This window comes from Lonchura striata, chromosome 28, assembly GCF_050655825.1.
Source record: "Lonchura striata isolate lonStrDom1 chromosome 28, ASM5065582v1, whole genome shotgun sequence".
NCBI classification, from domain to species: Eukaryota; Metazoa; Chordata; class Aves; order Passeriformes; family Estrildidae; genus Lonchura; species Lonchura striata.
Genome location: NC_140730.1, coordinates 2521421 through 2534023, shown reverse-complemented (window position 1 = coordinate 2534023; position 12603 = coordinate 2521421). Strand labels below are relative to the sequence as shown.

Sequence of the window (12603 nt, the reverse complement as noted above, 5' to 3'; positions counted from 1 at the left end):
TGGTTTCCGTATTTTTGGGGAATTCCAGAATATTTTCCTTTCCAGCCCAAAATTCCTTTGGTGGGGCTACAAAAAAGCAGCTGGAGTGAAATTAAAAGGCAATTTGAGGAAGGAGAAATAGGGGGAAAAGCAAAGTTTTGCTATTTCTGTGCTTTAGGAATGCCCACGAGGACAATTCCCGTTGGGAAGGCCAAAAAAAAAGGGAATAAACGGAATAAAATGTGCCCCAAACAGAGCCCCAAGCCCACGGAAAGTTCTGGAAAATCACCTGAGCACGCCGGGATAACAACCAAAGTGTCCAAATGGTTTTTATTCCTCACGAGTGACACGAACCACACGAATTCCACAGAGCCTTGACCAAAAAAAATCACTTTTTTTCCATGATTTTTTCCATCTCCCGAACCTTCCAGAGGGGCTCCTCCTGCCCCAGGAGCCAAAAATTGGATTTAAATCCATTCTGGATTTAACAAAAAAATAAAAAAATCCCTCTGGTCACCCCCCCCACCAAGCTGGGATTTGGCTCCAGGAGATTCTCCCTGTCCAAATCCTGGATTTTGGATCCAAAGGGGGATTTTGGATTCCCACCAGCCCAGCCAGGTTGACCATTGACATGCAATTAAAAAAAAAAAAAAAAATCGAAATAATTCGGAAAAAACTCATTTAAACACGCTAAAAACAAAACCACCTTCACTCCCTCCCTGCTCACATTCCATGGGAGAAATTCCCGTTTTGTCGGATTTTTCCAGGATTTTTTTGGGATGGGAAAACGCCAAAAAAACACCTGGGGAAGGCTCAGTCCTGACTGCCCCACAGATCCCAGAGAGGGGAGCAGCAAAATTCCCAAAAATCCCAGATTTGGAGGAAAAATCCTCGTTCCCAGAGGTGGAAAATCCCGGGAATTCCGAGGACTCAAACACTTCTTGGAAGTGGCTCCCGAGGGGGAAAAATGGGGAGCAAAAGAATGAAGAATTCACTTGGAAATCCTCAAAAAACCAAAAAAAAACCCCAAAAAAACAACCCAAAAAAAACCCCCCAAAAAAATCAGGAATAAAAATCTCCCAGCAGCAAATCCCGCAGGGATTTGGGAATTTCCCAGCGGAATTTTGAGTTTTGTTCTGCCAGGAAAAAAAAACAAAACCAAAAAATAAAGGTGGGAAAAGGGAAAATAGGAATTTTCGGAGGCATGCGGGGCACGGGGAGTTTTGGGGATTTTTGTGGTTTTTATCCGTTGGAATTTTGGGATTTTTCCCCCTCTTGGACACTTCCAAGTCCGGAATTGGCAACATGGAGGTGGCTCCCAGCTGGAAAAACAAATTCTGGAATTCCCAGGGGCTGCAGAGAGAGAAAAAACAGGGAATTCACCTGGGGAAAAGGGAATTTCATCCGATTAATCTGTATTATTTACTTCTATTTTAATTTTATATTAATTAAATTATAATTTATTTTCATTTAACTTACTTATTTTTACTTTAATTCATTATATTTCAGTTGAATTAATTTTAAATTTATTTTATTATATTTCAATTTATATTAATGTTATCTTTTAACAAAATTATTACTTTGTTTTATTTCAATCAAATTTATTTTATTATATTTCAATTTATTTTAATTTTATCTTATTTTTAAATTATTACTTTGTTTTATTTCAATCAAATTTATTTTAAATTTATTTTATTATATTTCAATTTATTATAATTTGATCTTATTTTTAAATTATTACTTTGTTGTATTTCAATCAAATTTATTTTGAATTTATATAAATTAATTTTCATTTTATTAATTTTATTATCATTTCACTATTACTATTATAATTCTAATATTTATATAGTAACATATAAAAATATATAACATATATTTATATAATTAGTATAATTATCTTACCCTAATTTTTTAAACAAGTTTTTAAAGTCAGTTTGATTTTCTATTTTTAATAAATAAGTAATAATTATTTATTTAATACTTCAAATAGGTAATAATTATTTCTTTAATAACTTTAATAAGAAGTAATTATTATTTACATAATACTTTCATAAACAAGAACAACTTATTTAGTAACTGTAACAATGATTAGTTATTAATAATTATTTTAAATATTTAATTAATTTCCAATAAGAAGTAATGATTTAATATTTTAAATAAACTAAAATAAATTAATAACTTTAGTAAGAAAATGTATTATTTATTTAATATATAAATAAATAATAATTTTAATAACAATTATTCATTATTAATGAAATATTTTTCATATACCACAACCATTTATTTAATAACTTCAACAAGGAATAAACAAGGAAATTTGGATCAAATTCCTGCATTTTGCATTTTTAGTGACACTTTATAATAAAAATAAATTAAAACTGAAATTATCAATCCCTTTATTTAATAAATAAATGAATATTGATACCTGCCTGTCCCACCTCACTCCTGAGAAAAACTGAATTTATCAATTTGCATATTCAATTAATCAATAGGCATTGATCCTGCCCCACCTCACTCCTGATTGGTTAAAACTGGAGTGATCAATTCCTGTATTGAACCAATCAATCAATAAATCAATGGATCAATAGCCATTGATCCTTCCCCACCTCCCTACTGATTGGTTAAAACTGGAGTGATCAATTCCTGTACTGAATTAATCAATCAATCAATAGCCATTGATCTGGCCCCACCTCACTCCTGACTGACTCAAACTGGAGTGATCAATTCCTGTACTGAATCAATCAATAATCAATGGATCAATAGCCACCGGCCCCACCTCACTCCTGCCTGACTCGAACTGCTGTTATCAGTTCCTGTACTGAACCAATCAATAATCAATGGATCAATAGCCATTGATCCCACCTCACTCCTGCCTGACTCGAACTGAGTGATCAGCTCCTGTACTGAACCAATCAATAATCAATGGATCAATAGCCATTAACCCCACCTCACTCCTGCCTGACTCAAACTGAGTGATCAGTTCCTGTACTGCACCAATCAATAATCAATGGATCAATAGCCATTAACCCCACCTCACTCCTGCCTGACTCAAACTGAGTGATCAGTTCCTGTACTGCACCAATCAATAACCAATGATCAATAGCCACTGGCCCCACCTCACTCCTGCCTGACTCGAACTGAGTGATCAGTTCCTGTACCGCACCAATCAATAACCACTGATCAATAGCCATTGATCCCACCTCACTCCTGCCTGACTCGAACTGAGTGATCAGTTCCTGTACCGCACCAATCAATAACCACTGATCAATAGCCATTGATCCCACCTCACTCCTGCCTGACTCGAACTGAGTGATCAGTTCCTGTACCGCACCAATCAATAACCACTGATCAATAGCCATTGATCCCACCTCACTCCTGCCTGACTCGAACTGAGTGATCAGTTCCTGTACCGCACCAATCAATAACCAATGATCAATAGCCATTGATCCCACCTCACTCCTGCTGCTCCTCGTTGCTGGCGCTCGGGGTCCGGCTGCGGATTTGGCTGCGCAGCTGCTCGATCAGCTCCGGGTTCTGCTGCTGCATCTGCTGGGCAAACTGCTGGCCCCTGGGCACGGGACACGGGGACGTTGGGGACATGGGGACACACGGGGACAGCAGGGACAGCGGGGACATTGGGGACATCGGGGACATTGGGGACAGCAGGGACATTGGGGACATGGGGACATTGGAGACACACGGGGACAGCAGGGACAGCGGGGACATTGGGGACACACAGGGACATTGGGGACAGCGGGGACAGTGGGGACAGCAGGGACATTGGGGACATGGGGACATTGGAGACACACGGGGACAGCAGGGACAGCGGGGACATTGGGGACAGCGGGGACACACGGGGACATTGGGGACAGCGGGGACAGCGGGGACATTGGGGACAGCGGGGACACACAGGGACATTGGGGACATAGGGACATTGGGGACACACGGGGACATAGGGGACATTGGGACAGCGGGGGCACACGGGGACATTGGGGACATTGGGGACATTGGGGACATGGGGACACACGGGGACACACAGGGACAGCAGCGACAGTGGGGACAGCGGGGACATTGGGACACACAGGGGACATCGGGGACATCAGGGTCATGGGGACATTGGGGAGAGTGGGGACAGCGGGGACAGCGGGGACATCAGGGTCATGGGGACAGCAGGGACACACAGGGACATACAGGGATATCGGGGACACACGGGGACATTGGGGACACACAGGGGATATTGGGGACACATGGGGACAGCGGGGATGTGGGGACACACGGGGACACATGGCAACATTGGGGACAGCAGGGACATTGGGGACAGCGGGGACATACAGGGACAACAGGGACATGGGGACACCTGGACACAGGCAACACCCGGGGACATTCCAGCCCTGGATCCAGGATTGCTCCCCTGGATTGTCCCCAGCTTGTCCCCAATGTCCCCAGCTGTCCCTAGCCTGTCCCTGCTGTCCTCAGCCCTGTCCCAGTGTCCCCAGCCCTGTCCCCGCTGTCCCTGGCCCTGTCCCCACTGTCCCCAGTGCTGTCCCCGCTGTCCCCAGCCTGTCCCAAATGTCCCCAGCCCTGTCCCCACTGTCCCCAGCCCTGTCCCCACTGTCCTCAGCCTGTCCCAAACCCTGTCCCCCAATGTCCCCAGCCCTGTCCCAAATGTCCCCAGCCTGTCCCTGCTGTCCCCAGCCCTGTCCCAAACCCTGTCCCCAATGTCCCCAGCCTGTCCCTGCTGTCCTCAGCCCTGTCCCCAGCCCCACCCCAATGTCCCCAGCCCTGTCCCCAGCCTGTCCCCGCTGTCCCCAGCCTGTCCCCAAATGTCCCCAGCCTGTCCCCGCTGTCCCCAGCCCTGTCCCAAACCCTGTCCCCCCCGTCCCCACTCACGCCTGGATCAGGCTGGCCAGGTCGTTGGTGGAGGGGCTGCTCCCGGCCCCTCCCATGGCGTTGTGACCTCCCGAGATCATCCCGGACATCCTGGGGAGGGAAAGGAAGGACTCAGGACTGGGAAAAAAAAAATCCCAAAAAATTCACCTGGGAACAGGAGCAACTTCCCAGCCCGGGGATCTCGGAATTCCTGCGGCAGCTTTCCCTGGGTCAGCTGGAAAGAAGTAATTAAGCTGAACAATAAATCAATAAAATCATTATAATAATGTCAATATTCCCAGATTCGTGGAATTACAGCCCTGCTCATTCCCTGCTCTGCATCCAGGAGAGAATTCCCTGGATTTCCTGCTGGCTCCAGGCACAGGAGCAGGGGGAAGCCAAAGGGAGCTGAGTGCTCTCATCCCAAAATCCAAGGATCCTGGGGCTCCAGAGGGTCTGTCCCTCCTGCCACGCTCCGCAGGGATGCTCAGGAACGGCCTGAGCCCTCCTTGGATTTAGGAATTTATCCTTTTTTTTTCAAATATTGGGAACTGCTCCTCACAACCATCCAGGAATGGGAATATTCCCATTTTAACCAAGCTGGGAAATCCTGAAATCCCATAAAACCGCAGCAGAGCCAATTCCAGGGCCGTGACCCATCCCATCCCACTTCCCTCTGGAATTATTTTATTCCAATCCCTCTCCCAGCACCTCCCTGAGCACCCAAACCCCCCCAGCTCAGGGAACTGGGCTGGTTCCGAGCCCCCCTCCACGTTCCTGGCCCAAACTCCCTCCTGCTCCCGGTGGGAAAAGCCAAACCCAGAATTCCAAGAGGGAATAAATAAAATGGGGATTCCAACTCACAGCTGCTGTACTTGGGGGTTGTTCATGAGGTTGGAGGCCTGTGGGGAATAAAAACAACACCGGGGTGAGGCAGCAGGGACGGGGTGGGATCAGCCCCGAAGGGAAGGTGGGGAAGCCTGGGAATCCTTGGGAATCCAGGAAAAGGGGGAAAACGGGAAAAATGGCAAAAAGAGGAGCAAAGATAAGCCCAAAGCAGAGCAGGCCCTGCCAAAACCTGGGAAAAGCCTGAGGAGAAATTCCCAGCCCTGTGTGAGCTCAAGGGAGCAGCAGCAGCTCCCACACAGCCCCAGGGAGAGGGAAAAGCTTCCAGAGGGGCTCCATCCCAAGGAATTCCATGTGAGGAGACAGCAGGGAGGCTCCATCCCAGGGAATTCCATGTGAGGAGACACCAGGGGGGCTCCATCCCAAGGAATTCCATGTGAGGAGACAGCAGGGAGGCTCCATCCCAATAAATTCCATGTGAGGAGACACCAGGGAGGATCCATCGCAAGGAATTGCACGTGAGGAGCCTCAAGGGAGGCTCCATCCCAAGGAATTCCATGTGAGAAGCTCCCAGGGATGCTCCATCCCAAGGAATTCCATGTGAGAAGCTCCCAGGGATGCTCCATCCCAAGGAATTCCATCTTGGGGAACTCCCAGAGAGGCTCCATCCCGAGGAATTCCACGTGAGGAGACACCAGGGAGGCTCCATCCCGAGGAATTCCATGTGAGGAGACACCAGGGAGGCTCCATCCCAGGGAATTCCATGTGAGGCAACACCAGGGAGGCTCCATCCTGAGGAATTCCATGTGAGGCAACACCAGGGAGGCTCCATCCCAAGGAATTCCATGTGAGGAGCCCCCAGGGATGCTCCATCCCGAGGAATCCCACCCCGGGGAGCCCCCAGGGAAGCTCCATCCCAGGGAATCCCCGGATCTGGAATCACCATGCTCATGAAGCCGGGGTTGTTCAGCAATCCGGCCAAGTCGAACCCTCCGGGGCCGCCGGTCTGGAAGAGAGAAAATCCAGAGCTGCTGTCAGGGCTCATTCCCAACTCCCATCCCTCATTCCCAGAGCTGCCAGAGCCAGGGAATCCCAGCAGGAACGGGCTGGGATGAAAGGATCCATTCCCACCCCTGCCACAGCCAAGGACACCTCCCACTGTCCCAGCCTGGCCTTGGGAACTCCCAGGGATGAAGCAGCCACAGCTGCTCTGGGAATTCCATCCCATTCCCTCCTCACCCTCCCAGGCAGGAATTCCTCCCCCAAATCCCACCCAGACCTCCCTTTTCCCAGTTTAAATCAATTTCCTGTGTCCTGTCCCTAATTCCCTCATCCCAAATCCCTCTCCAGGAGCCTTTAACCCCCTGGAAGTGGCTCCATGGAGCTTCTCTTCTTCAGTCTTCCCTTGGGACACTCCCAGGGATCCAAATTCTTTGGGAATTCTGTCCCAGCCCCTCCTCACCCTCCCAGGCAGGAATTCCTCCCCCAAATCCCACCCGGATCTCCCTTTTCCCAGTTTAAATCCATTCCCTGTGTCCTGTCTCTCCATCCCTCATCCATGGAGCTTCTCTTCTCCAGCCTTTCCTTGGGACACTCCCAGGAATCCAAATTCTCTAGGAATTCCATCCCAGCCCCTCAAATCCTCAAATCCTCCCCATCATCCCACCTAACCCTTCCTAACATTCCCCTCATCCTGTCTCTCCAGGCTGTTGGAAAAATCCTTCCCCGTTTTTTGCAGGATCCCAGCTCCAACCTTTAAACCCTGACAGGGCTCTGGAAAACCCCAGGGATTCCTGCTGTTCAAAGGGAAAATTTAAAAAAAAAGCTGAATTTTGGAGAGATTTGATCACAAAAAAGTGGAAATTGCTGTTGCAAAACCTTCCAGCACCTCTCTGGACCTTAATAAATTCCCAAATTTCAGGACTTACTGGACTGGGAGTCTCCTTCATTTTCTGTTCAGCTATTTTGAGGTTGGATTTATACGTTTCGTTGTCCGGATCCAACTCCAGAGCTTTTTTGTAGTAAACAACAGCTTCTGTGTGTTTGTTTAAGCTGGACAGGGCCAAGCTGGGAAAGAAAAGAAAAATCAAAGTCACAGAGGAATTTTTGTCATCTCTTTTGCCCAATTTGCCCAAAAATCAAAGTCATAGAGGGTTTTTTTTATTGGCACTTCTTAAATGCAGTTGTCCCCACCGACTTTCTCAGAGTTGAGAAATAAGAAATGTTCAGGGAATCAAAATTCCAGCAGAAAAGAAAATAAAAATCAAAGTCAGAGAGGAATTTTTGGGTCACTTGTTTTATCCAACTGCTATCCCACCAACTTCCTAAAAATTGAGAAATGTAAAATATTTCTCCACCCTGAAAAGCTGAAACAGCAGGAATTTTTATAAAATCCCTGTTTCTGGGGTGTCCAGGGATTGAAAATTCCATCAGGAATGGTGGAAAGAAAATAAAAATCAAAATCATAGAGAGTTTTTTTTTTTATGGCACTGCTTAAATGCAGTTGTCCCCACCAACTTTCTCAGAATTGAGAAATAAGAAATCAAAATTCCAGCAGAAAAGAAAATAAAAATCTTTGATTTTTGACTTTGTCACAGAGGAATTTTTGGGTCACTTGTTTTATCCAACTGCTGTCCCATCGACTTCCTAAAAATTGAAAAACGTGACATTTTTCTCCCCCTGAAAAGCTGAAACAGCAGGAATTTTTATAAAATCCTTGTTCTGGGGTGTCGAGGGACCCAGAATTCCCGAGGAAAAGTGGGAATCTCCCACTTTTTGGTTTTTTTTGGGTTCTGCTCACCCCATCCTGCCGTAGGCTTTGCTGTAGCTGGGGTCGATGCCGATGGCTCGCTCACAGTCCCTCACTGCTCCTGCATAATTCCCCAGCTTGCTGTAGGCAGCAGCTCTGGAAAAACAGGGAAAAAGGGAAGCAGGGAATGCTGAGGAGCTGGAAAATCCCAGGAATCACCCCCAGGTGTGAGCAGAGTCCCAGCTTCAGCTCTGCTCTGCTCCAGGTTCTCACTCCTGGTGGCATTCCAGGTTCTCACTCCTCACTCCTGGTGGCATTCCAGGTTCTCACTCCTCCTGGTGACATTCCAGGATCATTTTCCAGGTGAGAAAAATCCCCCTGGTTTCCCCCATCCCTCAATTTTTCAAAGTTTCCCCCACATTCCAAAGAGGAAATATTTGGTTTTTGAGGTTGGCTTTGATGCTCGACCTCTCAATTCTCACAAGCACCAGCCCCAAATGCTGCCACAGAGCCAAAAGCAGGAATTCCCACCCAAAACTCCCGTCCCACCGTGGCCAGCTGGATCTGAGCTCCCACCACAAGCAGGGAATTCCATCAAATTAAAGTTCAAAGTTTGTTTTATCCAAGAATTGCCCGAGGAACACAAAGACCTCCCCCCTTCCACGGCTGATTTTGCACACACAGCTCCCTTAATTCCCCACAAGGAGCCTCCAGCTCCTCATTCCACCCGGAATTCCCAACATATCCCACTCTGCATGGAAGCAGACCCCACTCCCTGGCATCCCTCATCCTTCCAGTGCTGAATAAAGCTCATTTCCATGCCCACTCCCCACCCAGAGATCCCAGGAGGCACCAAAAGCAGGGCACCACCCCACAAACGAGCGAGGAACTGCTCTGAAACTCCACAGAATCATTAGAAAAATGGGAATTTGGGGCATTCCAGAGCCTGGGATCCCAGCAGGGAGCAGCTGGGGGAGCTGCTCAGTACCTGTTGCAGAAATAAACGGCGTTGGCTGGGTTTAACTCGATGGCTTTTCCATAAAAAGACACGGCAGCCTCGAAGTTTTCTGCCTTCATTTGGTCGTTTCCTGAAAGGAGGGTGGGAAAGGATGGAAAAGAACTGGGATAAACCAAAGCAAAGGCCTGGATCCATGGAAATAGCACAGGGGAGAGGTTTGTCAGCGTGGGGCAGGTCCAGCTGCGAGGCTGTGCTGGAAATTCCAGCATTCCTGATGCTGCATCCCAAAAAAAATCACCCCAGCTGCTGGCTCAGGGGGGAAGTGCTGCATCCACACTCATCCCACTTTTTCCCAGGAAAAAGCCACGCACAGAGCAGGAGGGATGGATGCTCTGCTCCACACCCCACAGGGTTTTTGGGATAAAAATCCCACTGCTCCAACATCCCTGGCAGCAAAATCTCCCCACACTTCTGCAAACCAAACGGAGCAAGAGGCAGAAATCGAAAACATTTTGTTTTTCCCCTCCATTCCAAGCATTCCTCAGGTGCCAGGGAATTGAGATCCCCTCCCAATTAGCACCAAACCCTCGTTATCCAGCAGCTCCAGGGCTTGGTACCTTCAGTCTTGAGTCTTTCAGCTTCAGCCACATCATCTTCCGAGGGAGTGACGGGCTCCGAGTTCGTTCTGGAGTGTTCCGGCTCCTTCCAAGGAGAGAGGGAGAAGCTGAGCTGAGCATTCCCACAATTCCCATTTTTCCAGCCCAAAACGTTCCCCTCCCACACGGAGCTCCTGAGGAGAGCAGCAGCCTCCAGGAAAATCCAGCAGAGCTTAAGGAAAAGGGAACGTTCCAGGGCACTCACTCACCTTCCCTACCACAGCTTCAAATATTTCGGGGAGGGTCTGGGACACAGCCAGGCTTTGGTCTTCCATGGAGACCCCAAAGGCTGTTTCCAGGCACTGGATGGCCACTGGATAAGGAGAATCAGGTCATTAATTAATAAACATTCATCCCTCTCCCTCATCTCTCAAAAAAACCAGGAAAAACCCCACCACTTTCCCCACGCCAGATGGGATTTTTGGGCTGTACCCTCAGATTTTGGTAAAACTCAGAGCTGGGCAAAGCTTCCCTCTGGATATCCTGGATGGAGCCAACCCCAGTTCCCATCCCGAGGGATTCCTGCTGGGGCTGCAGCAGCATTCCCACTGCTGGGAATGTGGGAATGGCCCAGAATTCCAGGGAGAGACCCAGACATTCCCCTGGCTCTGGGAGCCACCTCCTCCCTCCTCAGGCTCGGGAAGCTGCTCCCAGGGAAAGGAGAGCCTCCTGCCACATTCCACATCCCAAAATATCCCGCTCCCAGCACCCCACAGCCACGCTCCTTTCACCAGGACAAACCCACAAACCAAGGACTAAACCTTAAGCTCCTTAGGGAGATCCTTTTAAGATCCCTGTCCTTTGGAAGGGCCTGGAAAAACCCTGAGGGATTTTTGGGGAGCAGAAGAGGAGAAACAAGGCCAGGAGCACAAAAAGCTTCCCTGGAGCTGGGGAATTCCCACCTCCCACCCCACGGAATGCTCAGCATCTAGGATGAACCCTCTGAGTCTCCAAGCAGGGATCAGGGAGGCTTCTGTCCCCAGCTAAGCTGCTCTTGGAAGAGATCAGAAGCCACATGAACCACCAGCACCCCTGGATAAATCCCCAAAAAAGGAAAAATCAACTCCGAAATCCCAGCGAGGTTCAGCACCGGCAGCAGCCCAGCCAAGGGTAGAAAACAGGGAGACAACGGCGAAAATTCTCCCAAATTTTGGGAGATGCACCCACCTTCCAAACTCTCCTGAGCGTCTGGAGACATGCTCCCGTTCTGGAGCTGGGTGTGCAGGAACTGGATGATGGAGAAGGCCAGACGCTTCTGGTCTGCCATGCTGGGAGAGAAGGGCTGCGAGGGGCCGGGCTCCTCCTCCTCCTCCTCCTCCTGGTGTCCCAAAAAATTCCTGCAGAGGCTCCAAGGCTGGGCTGGAGCGGGGAAAGGCAAACAGGGGTTTGCTGCTGCTGTGCCTCGGAGGAGGCCAGGATGGATTTGGGGGGATGAGGGAGCTGCCCTGTCCTCTCGGTCAGGGAAGAACTCCAGAACTTTCCTGATATTCCTTAGGAATTCTCCTGGCCTGGATTCAACCCAGAGGGTTGAAACCCTGGGAGCACTGAGGAGCTCACCAGGAAAAATTCCCAATTTTCTTGCTCCTGAAAGCAGAGCCAAGAGCGGGAGGGATTTGGTAGCCCCTGGTAGCCAGGGCTGTCCTGGCGGGGAAAAGGGAAAGAAATCCCAAAATCCCAAAGCACAGAGAGCCCAAAAATTCCCGAGGCTGGGAATTCCAGTGATCCCGGGGCAGCGAAAGCGAGCCCCGGACCTTAAGTGGGTTTGTAGCACAGCCAGGATCGTTTAAGCGAGGAACGAGCTCCGTTTCACCGGAGTCCCACGGACCCGAGCGGAACCAGAAGCCCCGGGAGCAGCCCCGGGCCCGGTTGGGTTCCCGTTCCCCGACCCGGGATCTCCCGTTCCCCGGCTGGGATCCCGTTCCCCGACCCGGGATCTCCCGTTCCCCGACCCGGGATCTCCCGTTCCCCGACCCGGGAGCAGCCCCGGGCCCGGCTGGGATCCCGTTCCCCGACCCGGGAGCTCCCGTTCCCCGACAGCACGGCCCAGCACCGGAGGGTCCCGGCGGGGGCCCAGCCCCGGTGCCCCCGGTGCCCCGGTTCCCCATCCCAGTCCCGGTGCCCTCCGGTGCCGCTGCCCGCAGGCGGAGCAGGACGGCGGCTGCGGCGGGCAGCACAGCACGGCCCGGCACCGGAGGGTCCCGGCGGGAGCTCAGCCCCGGTCCCGGTGCCGGTCCCGGTTCCCCCGCGCTCACCGGACACTCGCCTGGGCCGGGCGCGCTCCCGCACTGCGCATGCGCCGCGCCCGCCGCCCCGCCCTCCCCGGTGCACCGGAATGGGCGTGGCCTGGCGCGGAAGCCCCGCCCCCAGCGGGACCATAGAGATGCCGGCGTTGCCACGGCAACGCGCGGGGGCGTTGCCATGGGAACGGGCGGGCGGGACCCGGGGATGCTCCGCGCCCGCCCCGCGCCCGCTCCCGGCCGGCCCGGAGGGTCGCGGCGGGGATGAGCCGCCCCCGCCGCCCGGCCCCGGTGCGGCGCGGGCGCGGC

The 12603-nt window shown here is 50.6% G+C and overlaps 1 protein-coding gene across 4 annotated transcripts; it reads right to left on the bottom strand.

Moving 5' to 3' along the window:
* Positions 1-283: 283 nt before the first annotated feature.
* On the bottom strand, positions 284-12346 carry SGTA (small glutamine rich tetratricopeptide repeat co-chaperone alpha). Of its 4 annotated transcripts, none has more exons than XM_085562335.1 (12): positions 12321-12346; positions 11225-11416; positions 10267-10370; positions 10019-10103; positions 9432-9531; positions 8495-8599; positions 7623-7761; positions 6638-6700; positions 5713-5750; positions 4870-4959; positions 3432-3547; positions 284-1362 (listed from the first exon to the last, which is right to left on the bottom strand). In XM_085562335.1, exons 2-11 carry the CDS (start codon positions 11322-11324, stop codon positions 3433-3435), a joined length of 939 nt encoding a protein of 312 aa, XP_085418461.1. In that variant the 5' UTR covers positions 11325-11416; positions 12321-12346; the 3' UTR covers positions 284-1362; position 3432. The 4 variants fall into 4 exon arrangements, with proteins under 4 accessions (XP_085418461.1, XP_077644945.1, XP_085418462.1 ...); XM_077788819.2 differs by having other exon boundaries at positions 284-1332; XM_085562336.1 differs by having other exon boundaries at positions 12310-12344.
* Between the last annotated feature and the right edge of the window lie 257 nt (positions 12347-12603).

What these genes read in the sequence shown, in the direction of transcription:
- SGTA (XM_085562335.1), bottom strand. Translation starts at nt 11,324, where the DNA reads ATGGCAGACCAGAAGCGTCTGGCCTTCTCCATCATCCAGTTCCTGCAC. An exon ending in TTGAAGCTGTGGTAGGGAAG is followed by an intron (nt 10,104 to 10,266) that starts GTGAGTGAGTGC and finishes TCTCCTTGGAAG; the next exon opens with GAGCCGGAACACTCCAGAAC. An exon ending in TGAAAGACTCAAGACTGAAG is followed by an intron (nt 9,532 to 10,018) that starts GTACCAAGCCCT and finishes CCCTCCTTTCAG; the next exon opens with GAAACGACCAAATGAAGGCA.